The 16979-nt window shown below is 46.3% G+C and overlaps 1 protein-coding gene across 1 annotated transcript in view; it reads left to right on the top strand.

Annotated features, from left to right (window-relative positions):
- The window catches only part of LOC135921025 (coiled-coil and C2 domain-containing protein 2A-like), a 51978-nt gene extending 36667 nt beyond the window's left edge, over positions 1-15311 (top strand). The window contains exons 29-35 of the mRNA XM_065455325.2: positions 56-286; positions 2594-2683; positions 5510-5779; positions 9696-9818; positions 11467-11627; positions 13490-13565; positions 15045-15311. Of these exons, the coding sequence (XP_065311397.2) occupies positions 56-286; positions 2594-2683; positions 5510-5779; positions 9696-9818; positions 11467-11627; positions 13490-13565; positions 15045-15233 (1140 nt within the window). The 3' untranslated portion in view covers positions 15234-15311. The remainder of the gene's footprint in view (positions 1-55; positions 287-2593; positions 2684-5509; positions 5780-9695; positions 9819-11466; positions 11628-13489; positions 13566-15044) is intronic.
- Positions 15312-16979: the final 1668 nt, after the last annotated feature.

Genomic DNA, 16979 nt, shown 5'->3' with positions numbered 1-16979 from the left:
TCAGAACGGGGCAGTATATAACAATATGCCATATTTCTTTCCTTCGCTCGCTCAGTGTGACAGCAACGAGCCCCCGCAGCTGTTGCAGCAAGCCGAGGAGTGGCAGAGCTCGTTCGAGTCCCGCTACCCTCGTCGCTTCCTCAAGGCGCTCGCCATGGACGCCTCGGGCAAGTGGGTGTTCGTGCCGCGGTTCCTGCGACCCCTGGCGCCACCCCAGCAGCTTATGGAGTCGGCCAGGCGCCCTAGCTTCGTCGAGGACGCCTCAGCTACGGCAAAGGACATCATGGTGAGTCCGTGGGGTGTAATTTCTAATATATGTCATACGTCAAATTCCGCCATTTTTGTCATATTGTGAAATGGCGACATCTTAAGCCAATGGTAGAGGCTGTAGCAGCCCTCTGAGCCAATTGGGGCTAAGAAAATGGCGAATTCGACGATATGACGAAATTTCGACAATCTCCTGACTTGCCCCTCTGATCCAGTCGAGGTGACGAGCATGTAACCTGGCCTAGAGAATGACAACAGTGATTCATGAGGTTAAAGTAGTATTGAAACTTAGTTTCGAAGTTGTAGAATTTACTACACGATTTTTGCCCTTGGAAAGACGACACTTGGAAAGTACTTGGGAGGCACTCGCAAAATATTTTAATATGACACTATAGTTGGTCCTTGAATGCCAGGCCTCGCGTCTTTGGCATTACCGTGACGTCATGACGAATAAAAAAGATTTGCTGACATCATGTATCAATAAGACTAAATGTGATGACGTTACTTGTGCGTGGGAGCCTCAGCGATCGCATGAATGGAGCGGATCGACGTGTCATGACATCATGACGTATTCACTTCATGGGTAACGAAACCAAAACCGGTTAGTAGAAACAAGTATTGTAGTAATAATTTATGGTTCTCCGGCGCACGCCAGTATTTTCTTTCGAGGTTTAGAGGGTTCGCATCCCAAATTTAACGCAAAAAAATGACAAGTCGTAAATGTCATGGCAATACTCCTTCAAAGCGAAAAAGCCTTCATCACTCGTCGAGTCGCGATTTAAAACTGTCTGGGCCATGACTTACGAGAAGTATAGGTATGTGTTCCTTCGCCAGAGCGGCCTGGTTCTTTTCTGTTTGTAAAAAAATAAAACCACTTTGGTTGATTTATTGAAGCTGATCCGTGTTTTATTTATTTATTGTGCCCTCAAGGCTTTACAGTATCGTATGGTGGAGGGGCATATAAAGAACACTTACATATTTGATAAGGAGCACTGACGTAAAACAGAAAATAAGAAAAAAAGCAACAACAACAATACTAAAATAAAATGTGATGGTATGTTGTCATAAGGTACACGGAATGACGAAGATGGTGGCACATAGGTCATTGCCCTATGCACGCATACACACGCAAAAAGAAACAAAGTCAACGAAAAACAGATCTAAAAACGAAAAAGGAAAATACATCAAAAGGATCTGTTAGGTTCTTCGTGCAATATGTCAGGGTTAGTAATAGTGGCGGTTTAGGCGGGCAGCTGATTCCAGTCACGGTATGTTTTGGGTAGAATTTTTTTCACGGGAATATGTTACTGTGTTTCCTGGAGGAATATGAACTTTGCAATGATGATCAAAGCGTCAAGATACGAAACGAGCGGGTTGTATCAAGCGCGATTGAAGTACGTGATTGTTACAATAGATCTTTTGGAAAAAGGGCTGAGGTGAGAGACTTTTTGGTGCATGACAAGGAAATTAAGGGAGACTGACAATTTTTTCAAGGTAGTTACACTGGATGTTCGATGATAGTTCGACGACATGGAACATACTGAGCGATCTCGGACTGCTTCCAGCCTTTCGGAGCTGTTCAAAGCTTTCGAAGCAGTTTACCTTTCGCTTGAGATAACTTCTTTCGATGCGAAAAGGCAGCTTTTGGTCTAGGCACACACTAATATCCCCGACTTGGGTACGTGTGAAAAGGCGAAAGAACAGCCGAAGCAATTTAAGTGAAATTTTCTGCATTTAACAGCAAAAGCCGAATTCTATCGAATATGTGAAGCAATATTCTGGCTTATGTCTCATATTTTAATAAATGAATTGCTGAATATTGGTAAACTATAAATCTGCCTAAGCAAAATGTTTTCCACCCTGTCACTCTGGGCCAGAAATAGATAGGCAGAGGCGAGAGACTTTCCGGCGCATGACAGGGGAATTAAGGGAGACTGACTATTTTTTCGAGGTAGTTACACTGGATGTTCGATGATGAAATACTCTGCAAACTGCATAGTCTAAGTCGATCGAAACGTACACGTGTGATGTACAAACGCAGAGCTTGTGATGTCGCGATATTGCTTTCAAATTGATGAATCGGGCTGTTGTAATCTTGATGCTTTTTTTTCATATTCTGCAATTTGTAAGGAAATAGCATATAAGGTATAGTCAGAAAAAGTCTAGTCCCAACTGAGTTGATTTTGTTCTTCGTAATGCAACGTAACACCACAAAGATAACTACGGAAGATATCCAGAAAACAACAACAACAACAACATATTTTTGTTCTCGTGTATTAGACAGGACATTTCGCGTGTACAATCCGCAGTGATATTTTTATCACAGGCGCTGGCTGCTCGCTTCGTGTCCCTGATACCGACGCTCTCAGACAGCGTGCTGTTTCCAGGGCTCTGTGACATTTGGAGCACCTGCGACGTGAGTATACTACTCCTTCAAAAGCATTTGAAGAGCAGAGTTGGTCTCATTGATCTCTGCCATGTTGTCCTGGATGCTGCTTCGCCGTTGAACAGGCGAAGCCAGCACAAGTGCGGTGTCGTGTGGCGGCTTGTCCTGGAATCAGGGGGTACATGCTGCACTTACTACTGCGTGCGGTCAGATAATTCAGCTCAATGCGTTGGCGGGCTTGTTGGTGCGAATGCATAATTATTTTGTCTAGCGCAAAACAACGTACACAAGAGAGACGACAGGACAAAGCGCTACTCTTAACTGACATCATTTTTTTTTTGCGTCACTCCTTGATAGGGAGCAGAATCTATAAGAACATGCGCAGTGAGCACCACGCACCACCACCAAAGGAGCGACGCAAAAAAAATTAGGTCAGTTGAGTGTAGCGCCTTGTCCTGTCGTCTCTCTTGTGTACGTTGTTTTGCGCTAAACGAAGTAATTATGCGGTCGGATAATATTGCGTCCGTAGCAATTTTTCTTCGTGTTTATTTTTTTCATCGTGTTACGGGGTGTCGTTGTCTCTACATGTCCGGTAAGAGCTTCTAACGGTAATCTGAATCCGTATGCGTTTTTTTCTTTTAAGTTACGTAATGAGTTTTCTCAATCACCTGTGTTTCCAGCGCGCGCCACTCGAGTTAGCGGCGCTGTAGGCGCTGCGGTGGAAAATTCTTCACATTTTCCCGAAAGAGCTCTCCGGCCTGTTTCTATAGCTTGCGGCACAAAGGGAACCTATTTCAAGGGAAGAAAATAAGAAATGCCCAACCTACGTGCACACGAAGCCCCAACTTCCGGGACAAGGCTGGTTTCAGTAGAGGGCGCTCGATGAGATATCCTGGTCTAAATTGTGCGTTTGCAACCCCTGTAACATCCCATACCCAAAGGGAAAACAGAGAAACCAGGATAAAAAGCACGGTGCTAGGTCCTGTTCGCTGCTTCTCCTAGTGCTGCTTCATTGCCTTCGCGCTGCAGAATAAGCTTTGGTATTTAAGCCAGCGGTACTTTTCAAGCATTGTCAATAAACGTATCGTGTTGCTAGACGATGACCCCGTGGAAACGTGATCCGATTGTTTTTCCGCTGTGAGAAGCAGGAGGAGTTCCTTCAACATTTCGGAATCCCTGCCGTTTTTCGACGATGACCCCGTGGAAACGTGATCCGATTGTTTTTCCGCTGTGAGAAGCAGGAGGAGTTCCTTCAACATTTCGGAATCCCTGCCGTTTTTCGACGTTGCTGTCCCGCCCCACTAAACAAGACTATTAGTAAAATTGTTTTAGACGTCAGGACTAGGAAGTTCCTGCGGAATGAGAGTAAATGTAGAAATTCCATCGCTACTGTGATGGTGGCGCCATTTAGTGGTGGGGAAGAATTGCGCCATACAACTCTAAATTGACGATATAAACGAGAAGGGGGTTAACCGAGGGGCCCGATTCTTATGTCATATCATAAGAAGCCAACAAACACTTACACCAAGGACAACATAGGGGAAGTTACTTGCGCTTAATAAATAAACTAAAGAAGCGATAAATTAATGGAAATTTTCATTAATTTATGGTTTGGTTGTGGGATCGTTTCCCACCTGCGGCAGGTTGTTTTTTCATCCACTTTTATTTCCATGAATTTATCGTTTCTTTATTTCATTTATTAAGTACAAGTAGTTTCCCCTATGTTGTCCTTGGTGTCAGTGTTTGTTGGCTTCTTATAAATTGTTGATATGCAGTTAGTAGAGATCAGCATGTGCAGTAGGCTTGGTGAAAAAGACAAAATAAGTGACAGGACAGGACACCCCGTGGGCAGAAACTGAGTTTATTTCAGAGCTCGTGACCGTATTTTGTGCCAGCGTGTCTCGTGTCTCGGTTCTCCGTGGTCTCGGTTCTCTGTCTTTCGTCCACAACTCGCCACGTCTAACGCTCCCAATGCAATTCGATTTGACAATATGGCTTCCCAGATTGGTCGGCATGGCGCACCGATCTTGGTGGCCAAGTGGGCGTCGGAACTCAGCTCAGCTCCGCGATGGGCGCATCAGCCGAATATTTTTTTTTTTTTCTGCGTCGCCACGGCGGCACAAGTTCGAGTGCATTGGGCTGGATGACTAGGTTTTCAATTTGCGTATCTTCTCTGTGTTACCAAGCCTGCGCATGTCTCCTCCTTGTATTCAACCGTCAGGCAGCGTTGTTCTTTTTATTTGTTTGTAACTATATCAACCAAATAGGCCTTCAGTCAAGCCTTTATCAAACCTTATCTCATGGTAAGGGTGACCAGGCTGTTATTTCAGAAACTAAACTAATCGAGCTTGTCTTTATTGTCCCTTTAACGTGCTACGCGCAGCACTACGTTCTGTGAGGTTGCGGTAAGGCTTTGATTCGATAACATTTTGCAGATATGGCGATAAGGTACTCGAGACTCTTCGGATGAGAAGTTGGGGGGGGGCGGTGGAGGGGGTTGCACACAAGGGCGTTGGAATGGGTATGTCATCATCATCATCATCACCATCACCACCATCATCATCATCAGTCTGGTTATGCCCACTGCAGGGCAAAGGCCTCTGCCATACTTCTCCAACTTACCCGGTCATGTACTAATTGTGGCCATGTTGTCCCTGCAAACTTCTTAATCTCATCCGCCCACCTAACTTTCTGCCGCCCTCTGCTACGCTTCCCTTCCCTTGGAATCCATTCCGTAACTCTTAATGACCATCGGTTATCTTCCCTCCTCATTAGATAACCGATGGTCATTAAGAGTTACGGAGTTACGGAACCTCCTATATGAATGGGTATGTGATGGAACTTTATCTCCCGCAGCAATTCCTGCGCGTTCTGACGGGCGACGAAGAGGAGCACGCCCTGTTGCTCTGCAACTACTTCCTGCACCTGGGCGCCGAGGCGTACCTGTTGCTGGGCAGCGGCATTCCCGAGGGACAGACGGCGTACGTGCTCACCCGCGAGCACAGCTCCGCTAGGAACCGCGACGGCGACGTGCGCATCTGGAACGCCGTCACGGGACGTTCGTACAGCGCCACCGACAGCTACGGGCCGCTGCACAGCGTGGGGTGCCTCGTCGGCACCGACAACGTGAGTGCAGTCATGGAATTGAGGACGTTAATAAAAACCGTTAAAGAAATTGGCAGTGGCTTAGCTCGGGTATGCCAGGATATACGTAGCGAAAGCTAAGGCATGGTTAGCCTTCGTTAATCTTGATTGCAAGTCCATGTTACTCTGGTTGTCTAGCTATGGTGCGGCGTTTAGCCAGTTGTTCAGCGCGCCGTTCGTCTGTTTCCTGGGCGATTCGTTTCCTCTTCATTTCGTTCCGATTTCGATTCCAGGCCTCCTCCTGCTTATCAGAATTGTCGCCGTCCATACTGCCGCCTGAACTGTGGTTGCGGCGCAGGCGAGCTCTCCTTTGACATGTTATCCCATCCTCCGACATGTTATCAGGCATGCGACGCAGCTGGCGAAGCGAGCGGAGGCGAGCACAGTGACAAGGAACGCGGTGTAACGTCATACGAAACGGCGGAGGAGGAAAGGCGCGGCGCTGCGCAGAGGCGGAACACCTGTGACTCGGTGCTACTAGTGGCGCACGCGCAGTAGTGACTAGGGAGCGAGAGAGAGAGAGAAATATCTGCGGCGAGGCTCGCGTTGTGACGTCATGTGCCTGCCGGAGCACCGCCACGTCGTAACCGCAAGTTCGCGGCCAGTAAAACTTTCGCTTTAAAGGCTTGTCAGTAAACGTATTGAACTTGGTGGAATTTCGCATATCCGGAGACGTAAAGGTGCGTGGCCTCGTTGGTGGAGCCATCTGGTAGCGCCCCGTTTAACCAGAGAGGACACAGACCGGTTATTGCGTCAACCATGAATATTCTGTTTAGCTGCTGGTGTAAACTGTCAACAGCGGCGTAATCGCTAATATGCAACCTTCTTTCTTTTTCTTCGACAAGAGCAACTACTTACCAGGACAACGTCCCTAACGTGCCTAGGTTGGACGAAGCATTGCAAGATGTCAGCGACGGGGGTTTTTGATTACCGATAACTCTGCTTCTGCTGAACTCATTCAAGCACTTTTTCCGGCATTTTTTTGTCTGAAATTACCTATTTTAACATCAAATGCATTGCTCGATTTCGATAAAACGGGATTTGAGGCCCTCTAAGGCTGTCTACTGAAGTGCCGAGTACAGCGTCGCCACGTGATACCACCAATGTTGTCTGTAAGCGCTTTAGTGACTGTACTTTGCTAAACCGGTAATGCTTAACCGAAAATGGGTCAAGCAGCTGCGTAATGAGACCGTCTGTTCTGTGTTTAACACTTTCGTGACTGCGGGAAAATCGGTAGTTTTAGGGTAGTCTGGTAATTATTTTTTTTCCTGCCACAGGAAATGATTCATGTTGAAGTGTATAATATCAAATTGTAGAAAAAGAAATTATCTTTCCAACGGTATTAATTTCAAACAACATTTTTATTATTAATAGTACGAAAAAATTAAGCGAAACGAAAAAATTGCAACAAAAATGAGAAAGATCGATAAAAACATCAATGCTGCTTTGCACAAAAAAAATATTTAAAAAAATCGAAATATACATTTTCAACAAGAGGGCCATATCAAATCAGCCTGCAAATATTAGCGCTGTATCTACAAAAGTTCTTCAGGTACACAAGAAAACATTAGACCTAGTGTCGTCTATCGTGCCACTGTGCGAAGCAGTTTCTCGATGAAGTGAAACAGAGGTTAGCTGCACGTTTCGCAGATTTATTTTCTGCGAAACTTTTCTTTCTTGATAGCAGAGTTTACACTTTCTATATCTTTCCATTTTTTGTATTTTATGCTGTTGAACCTAAGGTGCACTCCGAGAGGAAACAACAGGCGCAACTGGGGGGTCCGCAAAATGTGGCTCATCATATCCCAGAAGCTGGTCGATTAGGCAAACTGGTTGAAGTGCAAACTTTGCGATAATTCTGGGACTTCTGGATGCTGCTGATGATGCTCGTGAAACATCATAAAGCTATTTACTACAGCTATATCGATACAGTGGAAAAACCACTGTCTTCCACTGTCTTCCACTGTCTTCCACCAACGCACGGACTTCATAAGAATGTTGTAGGATCTGATGAGCTGGTCAGATTTATCCCCTCGAAGCATGCCCACATTGTATTTCTTGATCAGCACCGGCTTCTTCACGGACACTTCTGTCCTCATATTCCCAACTTTATTTCTTCGCTTTGTAAGGACAAGTTTATTCGCTGTCTGCGCGGTAGACATATTCACAACCCGCCTGTCTTTCCATTGCAAGTACAAAACATCCTGCTCCTGCAGCCATCGAACTCTGCCTTCTCTTTTCGCTTTTCGCCTTCTTTTCCCACTGTGTGCCTTTGAGTTCACTTAGAAGGCCACGCCGATCTTTCCACATTATCCCACATGGAAGTGTCTTGCGCTCTAGTAAATGAACAAACAAAGATGTGGAGGTGTAGGAATTGGCCAAAGAAATGATGCAACCCTGATCAAGATAATTTTTGCACAGCCGCGTCACAACATCGAATGCCAAACCTTGCACGCTAGGCTCTTCGCGTTTTCCCGTGTAGACGCTGAACTGAACAGTGTACCCCGTTTCTGAATCTGCCAAAACCCATAATTTTTAACACTTTATCCCTCATGCACTGGCGAATTCCAGACCGACCCTTTGATTTCACCATTTTCTCCCCGACGGAGAGGTTCCGACGCGGTTGAAAAAATAACGTGGAAGAATCGTTGATGTGCTGAAGCAGAGAGGATATGCGGTGAAGCTTGCCATGGGATGCGACGGTCGGCTTCCCTGATCAGACATCCTCAGGAAGGCAAGCAACACCTTGAACCATTTCCTTGGCATCACTGTAGGCAGAAGAAGCCCGGAGAATAATCTGCATGTGCTCCAATAACAATGCAAGCATGGGACTTGCACGATTCCAATGTACACGAGAAGTCCGATGAACTTGAACATCTCCTCTTGAGTGACTTCCTTCCGCGATCTATCTCTCGCTGTACGTGGGCTTCTCGAAAATATGCATCCACGCATACTGATTTGTGTTGTTGCATATATCCCTGATGATTTCGGCGGCGAAAAACAACAAGGAATTGATGGCTCTTACGAACCGCCGCGCAGCACTCCGGAGCGCGATTCCAAGGTCCACTCCCGGCGGTCTTCATATACAAAACTCCACTCCCTGCGTGGCCGCCGGCAAATGGTCCTGTCTGAATGACATTGACAACCTGCAGATAGGAACTGTAACCCTTAGAACACGGCGGAAATCCTTACGATGCGATAACATGGTCCGAGAAGAAAGCAAAACTCACCGGCGGATGCCTGCCGATGTTCCACGGCAGTTTGCTGCACTGTCGTCGTCCGTACTGAAGTCCGACGAATCGAAGTCGTCTTCCGAGTTTGTGGTGCTGTGATCATCCACAAATTCGAGTCCAGATGCGTCGGAATCCATCGAAACTCACCGTTTCCATGGAGCGGATGCGCACGACGTAAATGCCATCTCGAAAACAACGAGCGCTCGTCACCCCGACCATGCAGGCGCTTTAAAAATCCCTACACGGTGGAAAAGAGAAACACAAATCTGAACCTGATAAAATAGTCTCTCTTTAACCTGTACGATGGCGCTAGCTGTCCTAGGCGCTCGGAGAGGCACCAAAATTCGAACTTGTACCACCGAGAACATACTGTCGACGGGAATAGGTGCGGTCACGAAAGTGTTAACACGCATTCGAATTGGGGAACATGGTATGGGTCCTACGTAAGCTAAATGCATGAAAAATGGAGAAAGAAATTCGCTCGGCATCCGTCCAACCGATTTCAACGACGCTCGTTGAATATAATTAAAGAAGTATCACATAGAAGTTCATGATACCTCAGCGCCATCTCTGTCTCCTTTTTAACCTCTTGCCTGGCGTGTGATAGCCGAAGTTGCTTACGAGCTACAATATCTCGCAATACCATTCGCGTTGTCTCTTTCCAGATCTGGGCCAACGTGCAGAAGCACGAGCACCCTTCGAGGCTTTCTTACAACTTGAGCAAGTCGAGTCACTGGAAGCCGTTCTTCGCCAAAGGAAAAGTGCCCCCGACCCTCGACTCCGTGCAGGTGTGTCCATTCTTCGTTAAGCACCTGATGAATTACAAGCATTGTGCTTTGGTTCTGGGCACCACGCACGTGCGAAACACACATCCGATTTCTCTTTAGTTCTGGTATCATTAGAAAATTTTCGTGCTTCCGGTTTTCCGGCAAGCGCGGGCGTGGGTTGCCGGGTGAGCGGGGGCGTAAACGTGAGCGGCCAGATTGGTGGCGCCAGCTGGTGGTGCAAAGCTGCTGCGGAAAATTTGCACCAGCAGGTAAGCAGACTTTAGTAGCTTACTGCAATTTTAGCTCTGTTTTTGTCTGGTTGAGCTTTACGCCACCAGGCGGCTGCAACGTTCCGGCCGCTCACGTCTATACCCCCGCCGATCCGGCAATCCGTCGCAACCACCCCCGTTTGTCGGAATAGCGGACACGCGAAAAGTCTCCATTACTTCGCTAACTCTACGGCGTTGCTGTGATTGCTCACGTGTGCAGGAAAGAAACATACGCGGACCAACTCAAGCAACGATGGTGACTTTTCACTTGTTACTCATTTACCAGCTGGATAGTGGAATAGGCTTCCAGTAGTAGTGAGTGTATTGGCGAAACAAAAACAGACAAATCAAACGTTTCTGTTGCCTCTCCCATGCATTCTCGTACAAGAATTACTGGAGGTAACTGAGGTGCTTGTGTTTACGGGAGCCGTAAGTACGACGATACAGCCGGAAGGTGGGTGGTACATTGATTTGCATAAACTTCTGGCTTCAAGCGGCCTAGTGAATTTTTAAATTGATTATTCTCAACAACATATTCTGTTATAAATACAACAATGCAGTGTGCGCAGAAACATAGTAGCATTAAGCGTTTAAAAATATATAATTGGTTTAGAATTTAGAAAGATGATGCGTCATAAATAACACCACGAGAATGTGAGAAGCCACAAGCACAAATTTTACAGACAAATCCTTGTACTACCCATCATTACCATGGCATTTGAATGACGACGGTAATGATTTGTGGCCTGTCCTTTGTAATGGTTTCACACAGAAGCTGTGTCCTGGCCGAGGTAGAAAAGGAGAAAGCTGGAAATAAGAAAAAGAAAAGGGAGAGAACGGAGAAAAAAAAAAACGAAAGGAGAGAGCACATGAGCACAGTTCACCGGCTTGCACAACTTCCAGAGGGCAACGATGCAGCTCCCTCTGGTGTCGTGTGTCACAAACGCCGTCGCATCTCCTGTTCAGGTTCTCTTATACACTCTAAAAATAGTTGCACCCTTTGGGGTGTATATTTGTCCCACAACAATAATCGTCATCTGTCTTGCCCGCGTTTCCTTTCTTTAACGCTGCGAGCCGGATACTTCCCAGTCACGAACGGCATGCGCGTTATCAGTGTGACGCAGCATTCTCGACAGGAAAGTAGCGAGCGCCGAGTGTTCAAGAAAAGAAACGCAAGCAAGGCAGATGACGATTATTGTTGTGGGGCAAATATACTCCCCAAAGGGTGCAAACTGTTTTTAGAGTGTACTTTAAAGCATCAGAACATATAGAGAAAGCATTGGTCGTTTTGAATAGATACATCAAAGCGGTGCATTTCCGATTTCGCGTTGGAAAACTTTACTTATTCAAACACACCTTCAGCGAAACGTTTGCTTTTCTACCCCTCAATCGTGGCGCAGCCCAGCGAGCTTTCGTACGAGCCGACGGACAACTCGTACGTGTCCAGGCTGCAGCAGAAGATCGAGTATGCGCTGAAGGAGAGTGTGATGAAGTGGCGCAAGCGGTTCCGCACCTCCTGGAACCGCTACGCGAGCCAGGTGCTTCGCAAGATACTGCCCAGGCAAGCGCCGCGCCACGTCGGCGTTGTTGTGTTCCGTATTCAGTTAGGCCTACAACCGAGTCTGTGCACGCTGTTGGTAAACATACGCGGAGAACTTCGGCTAACTAAACCAATGCCTCCTTTACTATAGTCGGATACAACTTTAGAAAAAAGGGGAGGCCCCGCCCAGATGACCGAAGCGGCGAAGTCACTGGCCGTCCGGCGCACGACGTCGGTCCAGAGTGCGCGCCCATTGGTGGATGCTCGTGTACATCCGCCTCGGAGGAGTAAGCGCCCCCTTTTTTCTAAAGTTGTATCCGACTATAGATGCCTGCCGCGTTGTCCAGTAGCTCGGTTCCGGGCCCTCTTCCTTTTCTCTGCTCCGCGAAAAGGCAATGAGCGCCTCTCTTGGCGAACGCCTGCAACTTGCAATCACGTGCTGCGGCCTCTGAGATTAACATGTCATCTGTCACCGTCTCGGAGGCCCGCGATAACGCTCGCTAACAGACGCCCGCGCATTTAACGCGCCGGCGTATGCATTCAGCCGCCGCTGCCACATTCGCCGGAAGTTGAAAAGGCAACGAGCGCCGCCTCACGGAATTTATGCTGAACTAACTCCAACTAAGGGAACCGCCGCTACAATGGGAAAGCGAGCATCGCGGCGGGCATCTAGTAAAGGAGGCATTGACTAAACACACCAGTGTCTCCTTACAATCGAGTCATTGATTCCATTTGAATCTATCCGCAAGTCAGCACAGCCGGTTGGCAACTGTGCGGGGTAAGTTATGTGTGGTCATAAGGTTTAATACACTTAGGAGGTCGAACTGTGGCACTAGTGTCTATGGGGTCTGCAAGCAGGGCAGTTCAGTCAGTATGGGGATGGTGGGTAGGATACACGTATTTGACTAAACTTCGTCCTCCTGCCTTTAAAACGGCCTCAGGACTTTGCAAAGTGATCACATTTAAGAAATTACTGTGTTGCAAATAATTAAATAAACATTAATGAAATTGATTTACGGGAGCATTGGAACAAAGGACCTCTAACGGAAGCCCGATACTGGGAACATTACGCCACGGACCCACGAACAGGCGGAAACACGGAAATTTGCAGCGATTATGAGTGCTTGCAGAGTCTTGTTATCTCCTGCATTAAAAAAAGTATAAATTACTTTGAAATTTACGCCAAGTTTAGGTCCAGATAAAACGTAATAAACGAAGCCACAAGACGGTCTGAAACCACAAGCACGCAGATCAGACATATCCATCTACCACCCACGATTCCCGCGGCTGCTGCACGATCGCAACGCCAGAGTTGCTCTTAGTAATTATTGTAGGAAACAATGCTTGAGTCAACCCGACCTTGATCTACATAATTCACACGGCTGTCTTTATATTTGTAGGAATTACGGACCTACCAGTTTAAGCTGCAGTGCTCATTTTGAGCTTACTAGCTCGCTCTCAAGTTTTTATGTTCAGCTCGAAGTACGAGTTACATAAGTCAACACATTGGAATAATCGAATGCTTCTCTTATTTAAGGATAACGTTGTAAAAGCAGTTGATGCCACGTTGCCTTCATGTGAGAATGGGCCAGCCGCACCATTAACCTACGGATATTGGTCTATAGGCCGTATCTCTTCGTTTTGCCTTCTGTTCCATGTAGAGCAAGAACAAATTCGGTCTCTACTTCTGCACTTATTTTATTACGCCCGAGAACGTTTCCTGGTCAGAGCACATCGACCTTGTCATAGTAGCGTACATCCCCGAATTCAAGGGAGTGCCTTTCTGTTTTCCAAGCACATGTTCCCATCAACAACAGAAGCACGAGAGGTTTCCACCGTAGAGTCGTCCGTCTGTTCAACTTTCGCACTACTTTTTTTTCCAGGCTCGAGTCGATGGCGTCGACATCGACCAGCACCGACGACATCCAGGAACTCTCCGAGATACTCACATCTTACAAGGTGATTCATGTTTCCTGCTATTTAGTCCGCTCTGCGTCTGGAAAGTCTGTGCCTGTTAAAAACAAAACAAAAAAAGAATTTAACTTTAGGGACTGATGGAGGCAAAATGTTTAATTTGATTTCATTCACCAACGCATGAAGTGCGCATATTCAGAAAAGAATCATGAGCCATTTCACTCCAAAGGTGGATGACCAGCCCAGCTGCTTAGCACACGATACAGATGTGACACAGAGTCTTGAACAGAGGTACGAACAACTTCATTGTCCTGATCAGCGGTGATCGTGATGATAGGTACGCAAACACATTCTCGTATCACCTCTGTTATTACACTGTTCGGTCACATAAGCCAATGATTGGCTCACGGCCAAGCAACTCGACAAAACGCAAGCGGTCGCGTTTCGGCGACTTCAGACAAATACATACCCACACCCAAAATACGTTAACAAAATCACAGGGGGCAGAGAAAGCGACAAATGTAGGCTCTGTTCAGAAACAGGAACACTCACACACATAATGTGGGAATACACCTCGCTGCCGTTCTCTCATCCCCCCGTCAGCAGCGAGACTGACTGGACAGCCTGGCTCAGTTCCGGGGACGTCGACCGACAACTTGAACTGGTGGACTGGGCGGAAAAGGCCAAGCAGGCCCAGGGCATTACTTGAGCCCTAACCCTCAGCCACGTCCCTCTTTACCCTTCTATTTTCAATAAAGTTTATCACCACCTACCCTATTAAGAAATGCTTCATACCACCTTATATATATAAAAAAATTAACGCGGCCTCCCCATTATGGCGATGCGGATTTCCCAAATCTCGCAGCGACAACGTGAGGGCAAAGTCGACGTATGATGCATGAAAAGGAAACGAGGCTGGTAAGAGGTGTGTGCGCAGAAAACTGCGGCACATATCTAAATACATTTACGGATTTTGTGACCTTCGTGGCGCAATTTCACACACGAATTTCAGGAGGACGTGACCAGGACGGCGACATAACCCAGTGTAACACGCCCACTGGCCCAATAATGGGTCAGACCAAACAAAAAAAAAATTAAAAGAAATCACGAGAACCGTTGACAATAACATACTATTTGGTTAAGGGGTCTTCGTCCTTTAGAGATACCTACAAGTCGTATGTGCTAAATGAGCTGAGACACCTTATAGTCCATATCTGGTACAAAATAATAGCGAAAATATAAACAATTCAAAGAAAAAGTTGTGTATCACGCTCTTTCATTGTGATATCTTTGCCCTTCGAAGAAAATTATGAGCTTATAGCACGTAACATATGCTTTATGTCGGGGCTTATTGTTTGCTTACGCCGAACAGACGTGTGCTCGATAACGCTAGTTTGTGTCGGTTAAAATTAAGCCATATCACCTGGCCCGACGTATCAGGAGCTCCCGGGCCTTTATCCCGATAAAGCTTCGCGCTAACATTTTGCAGTGCACAGTAATATCGCGTCGCTTCTCGCTTTGCAGATGAGTGGCTTTCCGCTGTCGATGAGCTTCACCGACGTGGAGACGGTCATCGAAGGCGTGCTGTCCACCGGAGTCCACCTGACCGAGTCCAGAAATGTGGAGTTTGCCTTGGCCGTCCACATCCATCCCTACCCGTCCGGCGTGCTCGCCATCTGGGTGTACATCGCGGCACTGACGAGAAAGTCCTGAGCACCCGGAATGTCTTAGTAATCGCGGCACTCGTGTGTCCAGCGTTGGTCATTGTCAGTCAATGTAAATAAACAAAAAAAATTTTCAAGAAATAAAAAAAGGATTTCCAAATGTCAGCTTATTCTTCGCGTACACCTATTATAAGCACACGTATTATCGCGGGGAAAGATTTAGGCGAGAAAAACGCGCTTTTTGGGAGAAGTGAAAAACCTTCCCACAATCGAAATTTTCTTGCCTTGTTCATTTATCGCGTTAAACGGCCTCTGCGCGTGCCCTGGGACTGATATATGCGGAGAACCAGCGCCTTAGAGACAATTTATTTTTCGTTGGAAAAATGATATATTCATGGGCTATATAGGCTTACCATTTTTTCAATTTTAGGGGAAAATTATTCTTTGCCTAATCGTTCATTTATCGCTTTAAACGGCCTCTGCGCATGCCCGGGGACTGATATATGCGGAGAACCAGCGCCTATGAGACACTTCATTTTTCGTCGAAAAAACGATATTTTCATGGGCTATAGGCTTACCATTTTTTCAATTTTAGGGGAAAAATTATTCTTTGCCTAATCGTCCATTTATCGCTTTAAACGGCCTCTGCGCATGCCCTGGGACTGATATATGCGGAGAACCAGCGCCTTAGAGACATTTTATTTTTCGTCGGAAAAACGATATTTTCAATTTTAGGGGAAAAATTATTCTTTGCCTAATCGTCCATTTATCGCGTTAAACGGCCTCTGCGCATGCCCTGGGACTGATATATGCGGAGAACCAGCGCCTATGAGACACTTCATTTTTCGTCGAAAAAACGATATTTTCATGGGCTATAGGCTTACCATTTTTTCAATTTTAGGGGAAAAATTATTCTTTGCCTAATCGTCCATTTATCGCGTCAAACGGCCTCTGCGCATGCCCGGGGACTGATATATGCGGAGAACCAGCGCCTATGAGAAACTTCATTTTTCGTCGAAAAAACGATATTTTCATGGGCTATAGGCTTACCATTTTTTCAATTTTAGGGGAAAAATTATCATTTGCCTAATCGTCCATTTATCGTGTCAAACGGCCTCTGCGCATGCCCGGGGACTGATATATGCGGAGAACCAGCGCCTATGAGACACTTCATTTTTCGTCGAAAAAACGATATTTTCATGGGCTATAGGCTTACCATTTTTTCAATTTTAGGGGAAAAATTATTCGTTGCCTAATCGTCCATTTATCGCGTTAAACGGCCTCTGCGCATGCCCTGGGACTGATATATGCGGAGAACCAGTGGTTTAGAGAAACGTTATTTTTCGTCGGAAAAATGATATATTCATGGGCTATAGGCTTACCATTTTTTCAATTTTAGGGGAAAAATTATTCTTTGCCTAATCGTCCACTTATCGCTTTAAACGGCATCTGCGCATGCCCGGGGACTGATATATGCGGAGAACCAGCGGTTTAGAGACACGTTATTTTTCGTCGGTAAATGATATATTCATGAGCTATAGGCTTACCATTTTTTCAATTTTAGGGGAAAAAATATTCTTTGCCTAATCGTCCATTTATCGCTTTAAACGGCCTCTGCGCATGCCCGGGGACTGATATATGCGGAGAACCAGCGATTTAGAGACACTTTATTTTTCGTCGGAAAAATGATATATTCATGGGCTATAGGCTTACCATTTTTTCAATTTTAGGGGAAAAATTATTCTTTGCCTAATCGTCCATTTATCGCTTTAAACGGCCTCTGCGCATGCCCGGG

This window comes from Dermacentor albipictus, chromosome 6, assembly GCF_038994185.2.
Source record: "Dermacentor albipictus isolate Rhodes 1998 colony chromosome 6, USDA_Dalb.pri_finalv2, whole genome shotgun sequence".
Classification (NCBI taxonomy): domain Eukaryota; kingdom Metazoa; phylum Arthropoda; class Arachnida; order Ixodida; family Ixodidae; genus Dermacentor; species Dermacentor albipictus.
The sequence above is the reverse complement of the archived record's forward strand: the minus strand, read 5'-3'. Positions and strand labels throughout refer to the sequence as shown.